This window comes from Prosopis cineraria, unplaced genomic scaffold (assembly GCF_029017545.1).
Source record: "Prosopis cineraria cultivar Desert tree isolate PC_DT_omini unplaced genomic scaffold, ASM2901754v1 PC4, whole genome shotgun sequence".
Classification (NCBI taxonomy): Eukaryota; Viridiplantae; Streptophyta; class Magnoliopsida; order Fabales; family Fabaceae; genus Prosopis; species Prosopis cineraria.
Window position 1 is genome coordinate 16,501,505 of NW_026555335.1, and position 13,583 is coordinate 16,515,087.

At 31.5% G+C, this 13,583-nt stretch overlaps 1 protein-coding gene across 1 annotated transcript; it reads right to left on the minus strand.

The window, feature by feature from the left end:
* Positions 1-245: 245 nt before the first annotated feature.
* On the minus strand, positions 246-2,009 carry LOC129308226 (uncharacterized). The gene is made up of 5 exons (XM_054949284.1): positions 1,879-2,009; positions 1,727-1,776; positions 1,524-1,617; positions 771-841; positions 246-449 (listed from the first exon to the last, which is right to left on the minus strand). The coding sequence occupies exons 1-5, from the start codon at positions 1,943-1,945 to the stop codon at positions 267-269; spliced, it is 465 nt and encodes a 154-aa protein (XP_054805259.1). The 5' UTR covers positions 1,946-2,009; the 3' UTR covers positions 246-266.
* Between the last annotated feature and the right edge of the window lie 11,574 nt (positions 2,010-13,583).

Genomic DNA, 13,583 nt, shown 5'->3' on the forward strand with positions numbered 1-13,583 from the left:
AGAGATTGGCTTTTTGTAAATATAGTTAAATAGAGAGTCTAATAGTGTTACTGATCATCTTGCTAAGAAAGGTTATAGTTCACTTTTGATTTTGTAGTCTTTGATTAGTCACCACCTTTTGTGTCTGCTTAAGGTGGAGATTGATGAGAGATTCTCTTTTGTTTGTTATTCTCTTGTAATCTTTGACATTTGTCTATTGTAGTATTCAATTGCTCAACATTTAAAAAAAAACGCTTGTCTCCATTTCTATTGCTCATAGCTAGAGTCTAGTTGTGTATTGGTGGCTTTTTTTTCACTGCAGTATAGTCCATCTCAGTTATGTCTACAAGTTCTTCATTGTTGACCTTTTCTTGGTGTTTTGAAGAATTAGTGGCCACCCAATTCACTTTTGTGTCCTCTCCTTCCATATCTTCTTTTATATTTTCACCATGCTCAATCACATTCGCTTTCTGTCCATAAATGAGAGGAAAAAGAAAAAAACAAAAAACAAGCAAGGGTTTAACAAATTTAAGGATTAGATGCGACAATGAAAAATGTTTAGCTAGGCTCAATTTGGTGATGTTTCTATTAACATATATAGAAACTTTGAGTGATATATATATATATATAGGAACTATTAAGTGTAAGAATAGGGAGTGACTACTCAAAAATAGGAAGGAAGAACAAATGAGCAAAGAGCAGTAGAAAAATATTATATCTTAATTCAAAACTTCAAGATTCAAGTTATAAGTCCTTCTCATTTGTTGAAAAAAATCAGCAACAAAACCAACCTTCCTTATGGTATCGGTGCTGGAAATAATGGATGTAGAAACAAGTAATTTCTTATTCTTTGCCTTTTTTCCTGCATCGATCAGTAAAAACATACATGGAAGAAGCTTTAGTTATATATTATATAGGATATAAGTACATGTTAATTGGTACAAGTTTCATATTTAATCTTGAGGGTCTTCAACAACAACAGTAAGACAAATAATTCAAGAAAAAGAAAAGAGAGAAAACCATGAATCTTCATGAGGAAGAAAATTCAACTCTAATGCTTGTCTTGAAGTCTTGGCCTTAATTTCTTGGCAAAGACCTAACAAGGTTACTTGTGCTTTGTGTTTATTTAACTAAGCTATAAGATTATATAAAAAATTCAGACACATAAATATAGATGATCTAGTAAGGGTGTTCATAGAGTCTTGGTCCTGATCAGTCTATTTGTTCACCAGAGGCAGAGCTAAGATTTAATTATAAAGAGGGTTGAGATTAAAAAACATATATACTATAAAATTTGCATAAATTTCAAGAGAATTATTGCAAGTATGTAACATCTATATAATATTAAGAGACATTAAAAAACTTGAGAGAAAGTTGTGGCCATTGTTGATTCCATTCCTCTGTCCCTATTCGTCCCAATCTTGCCAAGACAAAATAAGACATGGGATGAAAATTCAATTCGATTCTTTTTTTGAGATGGAGTCTTGACCCCTTCCCGTTCATAAACACTTTTGGAAACTTTGGTCTTCTTTCTTAGTACGTACCTGGTGTACTATTATAGTTCCGTACTTCCTTGCAGAGATTAGCTTCCTCATCATCACAGTCTCCATTATTGGTTTTTCCCCATAAATCCTGTGCCTCCAGAAATCAGAATGCCAAGTTTCATGTCAAAACCTAGAATTATACAACTTGACAGATTAAGAAATGAGAAAGATTATAAATATAAGTTTATAATTAATTAACTTACTCGATGTTTATTTTGCGTTTCCGTTGAAACCCCTTCCTCCAAGCGAATCCCTGCATGTAAAACACAGTATTATACATGCACATGGATATATCAGAAATTAGATAATATTTTATTCTGTAATGGATAAGGATTATTTGAACGATTGAACTTACCTTGAGACTTGGAATGAAGGAGGGAGAGAAGCTGGAGAGAGAAAACAAGTAGAATCAAAGGATTCATTAAGTGACTTGAACAAAAAGATCGGTCTGAAAGACGTTAATTTGAATCCCTAATCAAATCTACCTTCTAATGGTCCTCTTGTTTTTGGTTGAAATTGATGAAGAGCTTGAAGTTTGTACGACACAGAAACACGCTCATATATAAATATATATATATATACATAAGATCGATGGATAAAGAAGGGTCGACAATGAAGTTTCTTTCAACTGAAGGAGGGAAAAGAGTTTTTCTTACTTCCCAAAGGGACAGAAAACTGATGCTCATTTGTTAGAATATATAAATTGTAATTGAACTTTTTATTAATTAAGAACTTGACTTCTCTGCTGCCTTGAAACATTGACATTAGTGACAGGGAAATAATAGTTAAGTCTCAAAACTTTGAATTAATGATAGTTATCATATTTAAAAGTTGCGCATTATAAATAAGATATTTAAGTTTCAAATATAATTCTTGTATTGTATCTAGAATTCTTCCTTGTAACTATTTAAATCATTGTTAGAAAATCTTGTCAAGAACATAAATGTCATTGATTTAATGTTTTAGGATCTAACTATTGTTTATTTGTTCTCTCTGATTGATTTTCTTAGCATGTGAGAGATTAATAATGATGACTTGTAATATATATACACATATAAAATTAAAAGTAAGAAAATTTTTAAGTTAAATGGTAAAATTGGAAGATGATGAGCTACCTTATTATTTGTGTGAATACTTTTTTAAGTTAAAGGATGAAATTTAAAAAAATTATTTTATCTTTATGTTTGACATTTTATAATTAGAATTATTTTTTTCTTAAATACTATATAAAAAAGACTACTGTAGTAGTAATATATAGGAAAAATGAAAGGCGAAGACTGGGGGGCGGAAAAACAAAGCGTAAACAGTTAAAAAAGTACATTTACTTTTGTGAAAGGTACAGGTTTTTGGGTTAATGGGAGGATTTTGAGAAGCGGCCCCTAATTAATGCATGTTACAAGCTTGTCTCGTTTGACTTTTATATATATAGTATTCTCTCAGTATTAAATTATAAAATATTTTTTTAAAAAATTTTTATTTTAAAATATAAAATGTTTTGAGTAAATTAAAACTTCATTAAATACACTAATTTTAATATTATTTATTTTTTTTTAATAATTAATTTCTATCACTTTTTTTTAATATATTAAATGATGGATATATTAAAAAATTTATATTTTTATTTTAAAAAGATAAGGTTATTAAGTATATTTAATAAAATTTATTAATATATAAAATTTTATTTAAAATATTTTATAATTTAAAATAGAGGAAATATTATTTAAAAGATCACATTGATCCTTCCTTGTTCCTTGTTTACGCACAAATCTCCAAAGATGCCAAGCTAACTTTACTTCTGTCTTCGTCACAATTTTCTTGGCTTTTTTCCCGGTTTGCTCTTTTGCTCTTTTACTCTTTTTTCCACCATGTGTCTCTTCTAAATTCTAAGGTATAGACAATTAATTATTATATATGTTAATTTTGAAAAATTGAATTGCTCTTCTCTTTCCATCTCGAGACTTTCTGCTTCTTGATCTATTCTACGATGCTATTATTTGGATTGTGTCTTCAATTCAATGTTTCATTATTACAATCATATTAAACACACGCGTCGTTACCAGGATTGAATTCTTGATACTTCTAAACATGAAAGGGTGGTGTTGTCACTTAATAGATAAATTTATTAGATAGACTAGGTACATCATATTATTTATGACATGTTCAATAAAAACATGACATTTAAATAGTATTAAATATAAAATTAATAATAATAGAGAGATAAAAAGAAAAAATTAAATATGCATTCTGTTATAAAAATAAAATTAATTAAAAAATGTCACACAAATTTTATTTAGATTACTTAAAAAATTTTAATTTGATAAACTATAAATGGCATGGCATATTTGGTCTATCTAGGTATTTCTCAAATAAATGAGCTTGTCATTAATTACTTAAACATAGAGACATGCCCTAGATTAGGTGATCCCCCAAATCCAACTCACCGAAACTTTTGTTTATAAAAAAAAGTTAACATATTTTAATTAGTTTTAATATCTTTCTTATTTTGTTGCTATTATTTTTTGCAGAATAATTTACATTTAAAACCACAAACATTTTCGAATGTGACTTATGTTAAGGGATGGAAGGAGTATTAATTCATATCATATATTATCATCAAAAAATGAATGTAATCTTAATTAGTTCAATGAATAAAATTCATCTTAAACATCAAATAAATACAGAGTCTAAACAAATTTAATTATGAGAAAATAACAATTACAAACTTTGAATAAATGAAATCCCATTAAAAGATTAAAGTCCTTGCCTCCAATTACAAGTAATACAAATATATTAAAATTTTCCTCAGAAATGAATTAAAATAGCCACATGAATTCCCTAACATCGCTATTGCTTCTTGTTGCCCCCGATAGTCGTCGTCTTGTGCTTAGTTCATTGTTGTCGTCTCCAATAGTCACCATTATGTTGCTTCACGATACCTAAAGATTGTTCTCCATTAGTGGTGACTCCATTTCAAATGCCGTTGCTCCATTAACACATTGTTACTCCGTTTGTCATTGGTTAATTCATTCGTTATTGATGAAAAAGTAGAGGAAGGAGAATCAAAACAAGATGAAGATGAAGATGAAGGAGAATCAGAAGAAGATCGGTGATGAAAAAGAATTAACAAATTATGGCCAAAAAGAAGGGTGAGGAAAATGAGTGATCGACCAAGTTAGAAGTATTGAAGATGAAGGAGAGGAAGAATAAATAAAAGAGATTTTAAAGGTATGAAATGACACTAAGATCACCACGTCAGCACAAACATGTTCACAACTAACTCTACAAGGAAAAAAGAGGTGGCTTTTATACATTTCACACACATATATATTAGCAAGCACAAAAAATTTATAATTAATACAAAAAATTTATAATTGTCTTGAGATTCACAACTAAGTCTCATATAATCACAATTGGCTTTCCAACAATCTTCAAGTGACTTTTTGCAATTTCACAGGTGAGTATATGTGAATTGACCACTAAAAAATCAATATGTTTAATTTGTCCTAAAATTCACAATTGACTTCCAAAAATTCCCACATCATATTTCCAAGAGTCAGATGTTGCTTTCCTCAATTTCTTAAGTGAACACACACACACACACACACACATGAACATATACAAAAAATCACAGTTGTCTTGAGATGTGAAAATAATTAACTAGTACTCCTGCATATTCACAACTGATTCTCCAACAATATATCTACGTGGCTTTCCACAATTTTGCATACAATAAGTGAGTATATGTATTGATATAATTGACTAAAAATTCATGTGATTGTTGGGTTCTTAGAGTGCCGGTAGTGACCTTAAAAGAGGACATGGAATTAAGCATTCTATCAAGAAGAGTGGGGCATAGGATGAAATAAAGGGAAAATTAAATTATCATTTATTTAAAATTATCTTATAAAATAAAAGATTAAAGAAAGAAGAGACATTCAACAGTGAATTAAATAAAATAGAGTCATCTACACTCACATATATAGATATCTATATCTCCGCGATATGTAAGATAACACAAATTATGTGCGTGTATTTCAAGATAAATTAAGTGAAGATGAGGTATAAAATATATTATCTTGAAATTAGTTTTATATCTAATAGAATTTTATTTAAAAATTGAAAATGGGAAAATAAAAAATTTAAATTAAGTTTAAACTTTATATATTCTAGAGGTCTTAATCAAAACCTGACTTAAACTTAATCAAAACCTGACTTGCGTCTCCTCTCTCCCTCTCTCCCTCTCTCACACATTCAACATTCTCTTGCTGCCGCCAAGGTAAACTAAATTCATCTCCTATCATCATTATTTTTATTTTGTCTTCTCTCTACCTCTTCCCTCCCTTGTCATTTCCTTCTCTTATTTCTTTCTCTTTCATTCTTTCTTTCACGAGAAAATTGAATCCAAGAACCTCCCAAACAAATTATTCACAAATAAGGATCAAATAATTTTATAGTTGCTATGCAGGATCAAGGGATCTCAATGAAATTAAATTATATTTTAAAAAGACTAAACTACCTTTACTTTTTACTTAAAAAAGCTCACCCCTATAGCCGTTGGTGATAGCCACTAGAGGCCCCTTAGGTCACCAACCGTTGAACTTCTGATGTGGGTGACTAAATAAACCATTGAATCATTAAAGGTAGTTGGGGGGTTTTGAACCCAAGATCCCTTGGCCAACCAAAAAATCAATGACCTTCAAGCCATTAATCTTGTTAAGTCATAATGTGCAAAAAATAATATATGTAATAATTTTAACAACATGTCAATCACAAGTGAGGTGTTCTGGTTAATAAGTAATCATTCAAAAAATAACAAGTTCTTATTCCATTTTAACTAGCATCAATTCCATAATTAACAAGTCTAAAAAATAGCCATTTTACTTGAGAGAAACAAATGTTATGATCGAGTGAATGAGTTATCGTTTGAGAAAAAATAAGTTCTCATTCGGTAACATCCCAAATTATAAACCAAGATTCATGAACTGATAAAGGATTAATAAGTAATTTAGAGTATTTATTAAGCTAAAAAAGTTTTTGAATGATTTATAGGCTCTTTAGGACAACCTTAGGGTTGGGCTAGGAAATAAAATAGGTCAACCCAATTGGAGGAGCCAAAATGTGGATTAGGCTCATTGTGCAATTTGCTACAGTGGACGTGCAATGTGTAACATATCAAAATTTGAATTCAAGATTTACAAATTAAATTAGGGTAAGTTAGTAACTAGTACAATAATTAAGTTAAGAATGATTTAGTGGCCTAATTGGGTTATATAGATTAATTGGTAGGCTTGGAGATTGGACATAAGATGATTGGGCCACATGGGGCCTAATGGGATGATGCAAATTTGGGTTTATAATCTCTATATTATATGTCGTGGTGGATGATGCGTGCATTGTGACAGATAGTTGTATTTCTAGCTTGTATCAGCTGCAAAAAAATAAAAATAAAGAGGAGGAAAGAAAGAGAGAATGATGGAGAAGGAGCTTAGATGTGCTAAGGCTCATCTTGTATACTCTTTGGAGGAGGTTTGGGGCACAAAATCATTGAGGTAATCTCCCCATTCCGTTTTCCTCCACCCTTAAGTGATTTTCAATGAGATTTTTAGGTTAGTTGATGGGGATTTTGTTTCTACCAAAATCCATTAATTCTAATAGAGTCATTAGGCATTGTTTAGGGTTTTTAAACCTAAGGTTAGCAATTTTATGGTGTTATGTGGTTGGGTTCTTGGATTTAGATGAACTCTAATGATGAAAATGATAATTTGGAGCAATGTAGGTCAAAAAATAGTGTTACTTAATTTAATGGAAGTTAAATAAAATTAATGGAAGGTTATAAAGGTTTGGGTGTGATGATAATGAGAATTTTGAGCTTGGCTTAGCTAAAATTGCCAAATTTAACTATGCATATGTATGTTTGGGTTAGAAATAGTTATGTTAGTGTGTTTAGTTGTAGATTGACTTGTTTGGACTCTCTTTGAGCAAAAGTTGACATAAGAAAATGAATAAATCTAAGGGTAATCCTCTTTTCAAAACAAAAGGATTGAGGTGATAGGGCAATCTAATCCTTTTACTTGTTTGGATTGTTTGAGATTTTTGTGATATTTTACTATATAGAAATGTCATGCTTTGTTTTAGAAAATTATGTGAAGTAGGTATATGGCTTGAAAAAGAAATAGCTATGTTTGTGATGATGATTTAGTGTAAATTTTATTACAGAGGTTTATTATGAAAATGATATGTGATGTAAATGTGCATGTGTTGAGAAATATATAGGTTACGAGAAATGCATTGGGAGTTGCATATTAAGTTTGGCATGATTATATTATAAGAGGGTAGGAGTTCATCTTAAGGTTATTAAATCTATATGATATGCATTGATACCATAGGTGGCCCTAATGATTAGTTAACTATCATGACAGCCCTATTATCACCCTTAAAGATATGGTTCAAGCATATGACATCTCAGTATCCAAGAAAGGAGAATCCATAATTCAAGAGTGAGTGTAGAGCCTTTAGCCAAGCACCTTTTACAATTGGTGAGCTAAGCTAGTCTACTCACATAGGCTTGGTTCTGATTGTATTTCTCTAGGGCTCCTCATTACATAGTTCTTAACCATGTAGCTTGGCTTCCCACACTGAAAACATATCAAATGTAACACTTGCCTCGAGTGTTATCCAAGAATTACATAATTCAAATAAACTAAGTGTGGTTAAGGAGTTGATCCTCTAACTAACTTAAGAAATAAATCATTTAAAAACTTAAAAAAAATTTATAGGTTCTACCTATAGCACACGGAAGCAAGCTAGACAAAAATGGAACAAAAAGATGCTATCATGATAGCATTAAATTGCTATCATGACAGCCCTCCCGGGCCAACTTTCGAGAGGCACCGTTCCGTTATTCAACCTCCAATCGAAATGATTTTAAAGCTTACACGTCATATTCAAAGGGTACTATAAGTGTACCAAATTTCAAAAAGATCCAACTGTCGGATTGAATTTTAGATATGTTAAAAGATTAATTATTTTTACTGTCCTGTCATGACAGCACCTCCGGACTAACTTTCGAGGTACACCATTTCATCATCCGACCTCCGATCGGAGCAATTTCAAAGCCCGCATGTCAATTTTAAATAGTACTATTAGCACACCAAATTTTGAAAAGATCCAACGGATGGATTGAATTTCGTGCATGTTACAACATCAACAAATATTGCTGTCATGACAGCACTTTTGTTGTCATGACAGCTCCTCCGGACCAAATTCTGAAGTACGCCGTTTCTCTGTCTGGTATTCGATCAATGTGATTCTAAAGCCCAAACAAAGCTTATAAAATGTTTTACTTATGACTCAAATTTTAGAGAAATCCAACGGTCGGATTAAGATTTGGACACCTGGATGCAAAAGTGTAGGTTTTTGGTAAAAATCATTTTCAAAATTGTCCAAATCTCATCATAATGGTCACAAACTTGTGGGAACACTTTGGACACGTCAAATAGGACTAAAAACACCTGATAGAACATTTAAATGGTAGAAAAATCCTTTATACCAAAATTTGACCACTCGGGTGCCATTTCCCAAAATGGACTCTAAACCCTCAAAATGCACAAATCACACAAGAGTGGCCAAAAACTATTCCAAATATCATATACATAAATGAATACACACGCTCAACATTTTCACTTAGCTCAGAGATCTCTGTGGGGCCCACGCACCCATTCTCTCTATTCAAGGTATATGTTTGCCCATAACACACCATTTGCAATGCAACTACTTTGCATTTGCTTGTAAAATCACATATATATCAAAATAAATATTTACTTGTAGTGGAAACTTGGTCTACTAAATAAATCCATCAAAATCACATACCATAGCCAAGTTTCCTAGCCACAAGTCTACAAGCAATCAAAAATTCATACACAAGCCATACAATTCACATGTACTCACGCATATATATATATAATCATATCCTACTGGCACCCTAATCCTAAATACATTACAATAGATTTGCTCAAAAGAAAGGAGTTGCAGTTCTTTATAATTCACAAACAACTCCTAGCTCTGCTCCTTTCTCCGTCCTCCACTGGTTACTTCGCCTAGACCTAGAAATATTGAAAAGAAAGGGGTGAGACAACCATAGTTTCAGTAACAGAGAAATCTACATTGATTATTACAAAGTAAGTCATAATCAAATAAACGAATAATAAATTCAACATAATGTATAATTTATCCATTTAAAATGCATGAATGCATGATATAGGCCGGTATGGCCTTTCATGACCAACAGAATGCCCCCTAGCACTCTTTAACTCACAGATAAACCTTATATCTACTTATACCTCCACAGGCACGAAACATAGTCTAAGGCATGATCTAATCCACCAAACGGTCTATACCCTTTTGACGCGAATCCTGAGCAGTCAAAGCTAACTCTCTGCCAGAGCCAGCCTGACTTACTCTCCATGTGAGGGCTACCTTGGCCTAGGCACTCAACCTCACACTTCATATGTCAGATTCCCTCTCCCATTGAGAGGTGTTGAACACTCAATACACTAACCACTTTAGTGCACTGAGCCCACAATATGTAAAGCAACACTGAGTACTGGCAGTGTGCCACAGAATATCAAAAGTCCACACCTTCTCATTAGTGAACTCCCACCGAGATCATACCTTTTATTCGTGTCTACCTTTCCCGAATATTGACCACTTCAATACTCTAAGGTCATATAACATTTATAAACCTCCCTTAAATGCTTCCTTAGCCTATCTAAGGTACTTTATTTAGTTACACTTCCTTAAGTGTAACTTCTATTCTATATAATTACAATACATGCAACAAATCTCGTTTCCATAAAAATATTGTTGTTAAACAATTAGAAAACATATTTGCACTATAATCAAAGTAGTACCCCATAACCTCTTATAAAGCACATTTAATCTTTTAAAACATGTAATGCATGATAGCTAGTAATATTTATTTAAAAATAGCTAAAACAAAGTAATAAGAAATATAAATTCCCCTATTACCTCAACCTTTTGGTACCAAAAGGGTTCCTCTTGTACAAAATAGGACTCAGCTTGTTCCTTAACTTTCGAACAAATTCCACCAACAATTCCTACAATATATAAGTGATTCACATCACTTATCATGTCAAACAGCATTAATGAAGACTATAGCTCATACCACACAGCTTGGGTCTATGAGCCATAATCCATCCCAATGGTCCATATATTAAACCAACCATTCACATAGTATCACTTAACCACCAAAACCATTTATTAGCCATCACTAGGCTAATTTTCAATTTATATAATTTTTAATCAATTAAAAACCTTCACTTAGTGTCACCAACTTTTACCATTAGCCCTTATAATGAAAATCAAATCTTAATTTAAATCTTATTGGGCTTAAATGGCAAAATTATAACTAAATCAATAAATTTAAATCATTGAAGAGCAAAACCCAATTTCTTGGGGTTTGATTTGTGCCCAAAACACCTCTTTTCATCCAATTATCTACTCAAAATATTAGATCACTATATAGAAACTCAAAACATCCTCCCTAGGATCCAAAGAAACAAAAACTTACAAAAAATAAAGCATTTTGGATCAAATTTCAGAAATTTTCTTTTCTAAAATTGAGAAAAACAAAGAGAAAGGGAAGAGGATTGATGTAGGGAGTTTACCTATCACGTAGCCAAGCTCGCAACGGTCGCAAAGCCTCCTAGATCCGAGCCTACCTCCCTCTCTTTCTCCTTTCTTCTTCCTCTCTCTCTCACACGTTTCCTTTCTTTTTCTTGTTTTATTTCTACGTTTTCTGCATTCATTTGGCTCTTTAAATTGCTAATCTAATATTGTGGGAAAAATTACAAGAAAGGGCCTAACATTTTTTATTATAGCACAAAAGCCCGGGTCAACTTTGGTAATTTTTCCCATAGTAAAAAATAAATAAAACCAAACTTTTACTGAGAAAAATTCAAAACTTTGGACCTCTATCAAATTATTTTAAATTTTAATTCAATTATAGATATTTTATTTTATTTTTTAAAAATAAATTCGAGTCTTAAAATTTTTAGGATGTTACATCAAACATGATCAAAATTCTACTGGGACATTAATAGGGATTGATATATCTTTCTTTTTACCTCTACTTGGTACTTTTTACCTCCTTCAAGAGCTACTACCATTACTAACAACCATCTTCCCTTGGATCCCACTACTACTCTCTTACTATCCGAAGGTATTCTCACTTGTTAGTGCTAGAGTCACCAAGTGAGCCTTTCGTTCCTTAATGCAATCCATCATCTTGAAAATTGCCTTCAGTGCATTTATTCATTTTCAAACCTTAGAAGAGTCTAAATTTCTAATCAATTATTGGTTAATTTCTAAAGGTTACCCTTTTATCGATGGAGTCACATCCTTATATGTATCTAGGCATTCAAGGAGACTTCAGCTATTTTTCCTTTAACTTTTCCTTCTTCCACCATAGCTTCATACATAACCCTTGTACCATCTCTACCAAAATCCTAAGTCAACAAGCATATCATCATCTTCAATTCTTAAGCCTCCTTTTTTCATTAAGGAATAAAGCCCCTGAGGTTCACCATTAAGGCATGTAGCTTATCCAACACAGTGATGAGGTTGGTTGTCCTTTCTCATTCAATATCTCAACCCTAAACACATTTAAAACACTTAAAGTGAGAAAGCTTTAATAGCACAAAACAAGACTAGTACATATGTATGCATTATATTAGCCAAGAGTGTACTCAACATCTTATCAAAATCCCAACCAATTAAGCCAAGCCTAGCTTTGACACTAAAATGTAACACCTTTTAGACTTAAGACAAAAATAACAAAAACATATATTCAAAAGACTCTTAATTGACATGACATTAGATGAAACTTGAATATTAGGCCTAAATGTAACATCTTGAATTCTTAATCCAAAACGTTAATTGCTAATGAAAGGTAAATTAGTGGATTAATTGAATAATAAGAATTTTAGATAGTGAATTGATGTTTTTACTAGTTAAGATGTTGAATAAATAAGATCAGGTGAAAGAATCTTGATCCATCTTGAAGTATATGAGCTATAGTGAGAATGCTCTCACTATATCACACACTCAGCATACGCTGCGACGCATGACACAAAAAATAAAATTTAAAGACATGAATTAGTGCGTGAAGGTAGAGGAGAAAAAGGGAAAGAAGCACAAAGGAGAGGTTTAGCTCTACTAGGGCATTAATTTTCAAGGTGTTGGAAGATATTTTTAACTTATTGCTTATCGAATAAGTTTCATATCACTTTATGCTCCTATTCTACCCTAATTTCTCTACGATTAAGATATAGAGAAATTGAATTGAGTAGTTTTAAGGGGTTATTTTCTTACTCTTTCATATTAACAAGATTCTCAGAAGTTAAACTAAGGTTTTACAGTTGGTTTGAAGTTTAATAGTTGAGCTTTGAAGCTATATGTTAAATTTAATCTAAATTGTGAAGTTTAAAAGGATGATAATGTGTGTATGGTTGTAGAGAAGCTAATAAAAGTGGTAAAAGGCATGAGAAGAGTGTTTAAGACCTAAGAGTGTTAAGTAAAAATGTTTAGGTAGTTAATTGTGATTAACTGTGGTAATTAATACTTATGATCAATTTGGTAATTGACATATAGTGCTAAATTATATAGATTAAGGTGGCGTATATGTATGGCTTGAGTAAGAGGAAGCTAATAGAGTAAAGACTTTTACAGGTAACCTTTCTAGAAATAGAAGGGTTAAGGTAACCAAGTAATTCATTCTGTTTGTTAATTCATTTAATTGTTTATCACTGGATTTGTATGTGGTGTGTGTGATTTTAATCTTCATCATTATTTGTAAAATTGCATGATCTTGTATTGAAAAGGAAATTATTTATAAATTAAATCATTTGTGATATTGATTTTAAAACTAAACTATCAATATATATATATATAAGTGGAAAATAATATGCATATGTTTTCATCATGCATTAGAGAGGGTTGGAGTTCACCTTGTATTGAAGAAAAGCATGTGAAATCTATGTG

What these genes read in the sequence shown, in the direction of transcription:
- LOC129308226 (XM_054949284.1), bottom strand. Translation starts at nt 1,945, where the DNA reads ATGAATCCTTTGATTCTACTTGTTTTCTCTCTCCAGCTTCTCTCCCTC. An exon ending in CCTTCATTCCAAGTCTCAAG is followed by an intron (nt 1,777 to 1,878) that starts GTAAGTTCAATC and finishes TTTTACATGCAG; the next exon opens with GGATTCGCTTGGAGGAAGGG. An exon ending in AAACGCAAAATAAACATCGA is followed by an intron (nt 1,618 to 1,726) that starts GTAAGTTAATTA and finishes TGATTTCTGGAG; the next exon opens with GCACAGGATTTATGGGGAAA.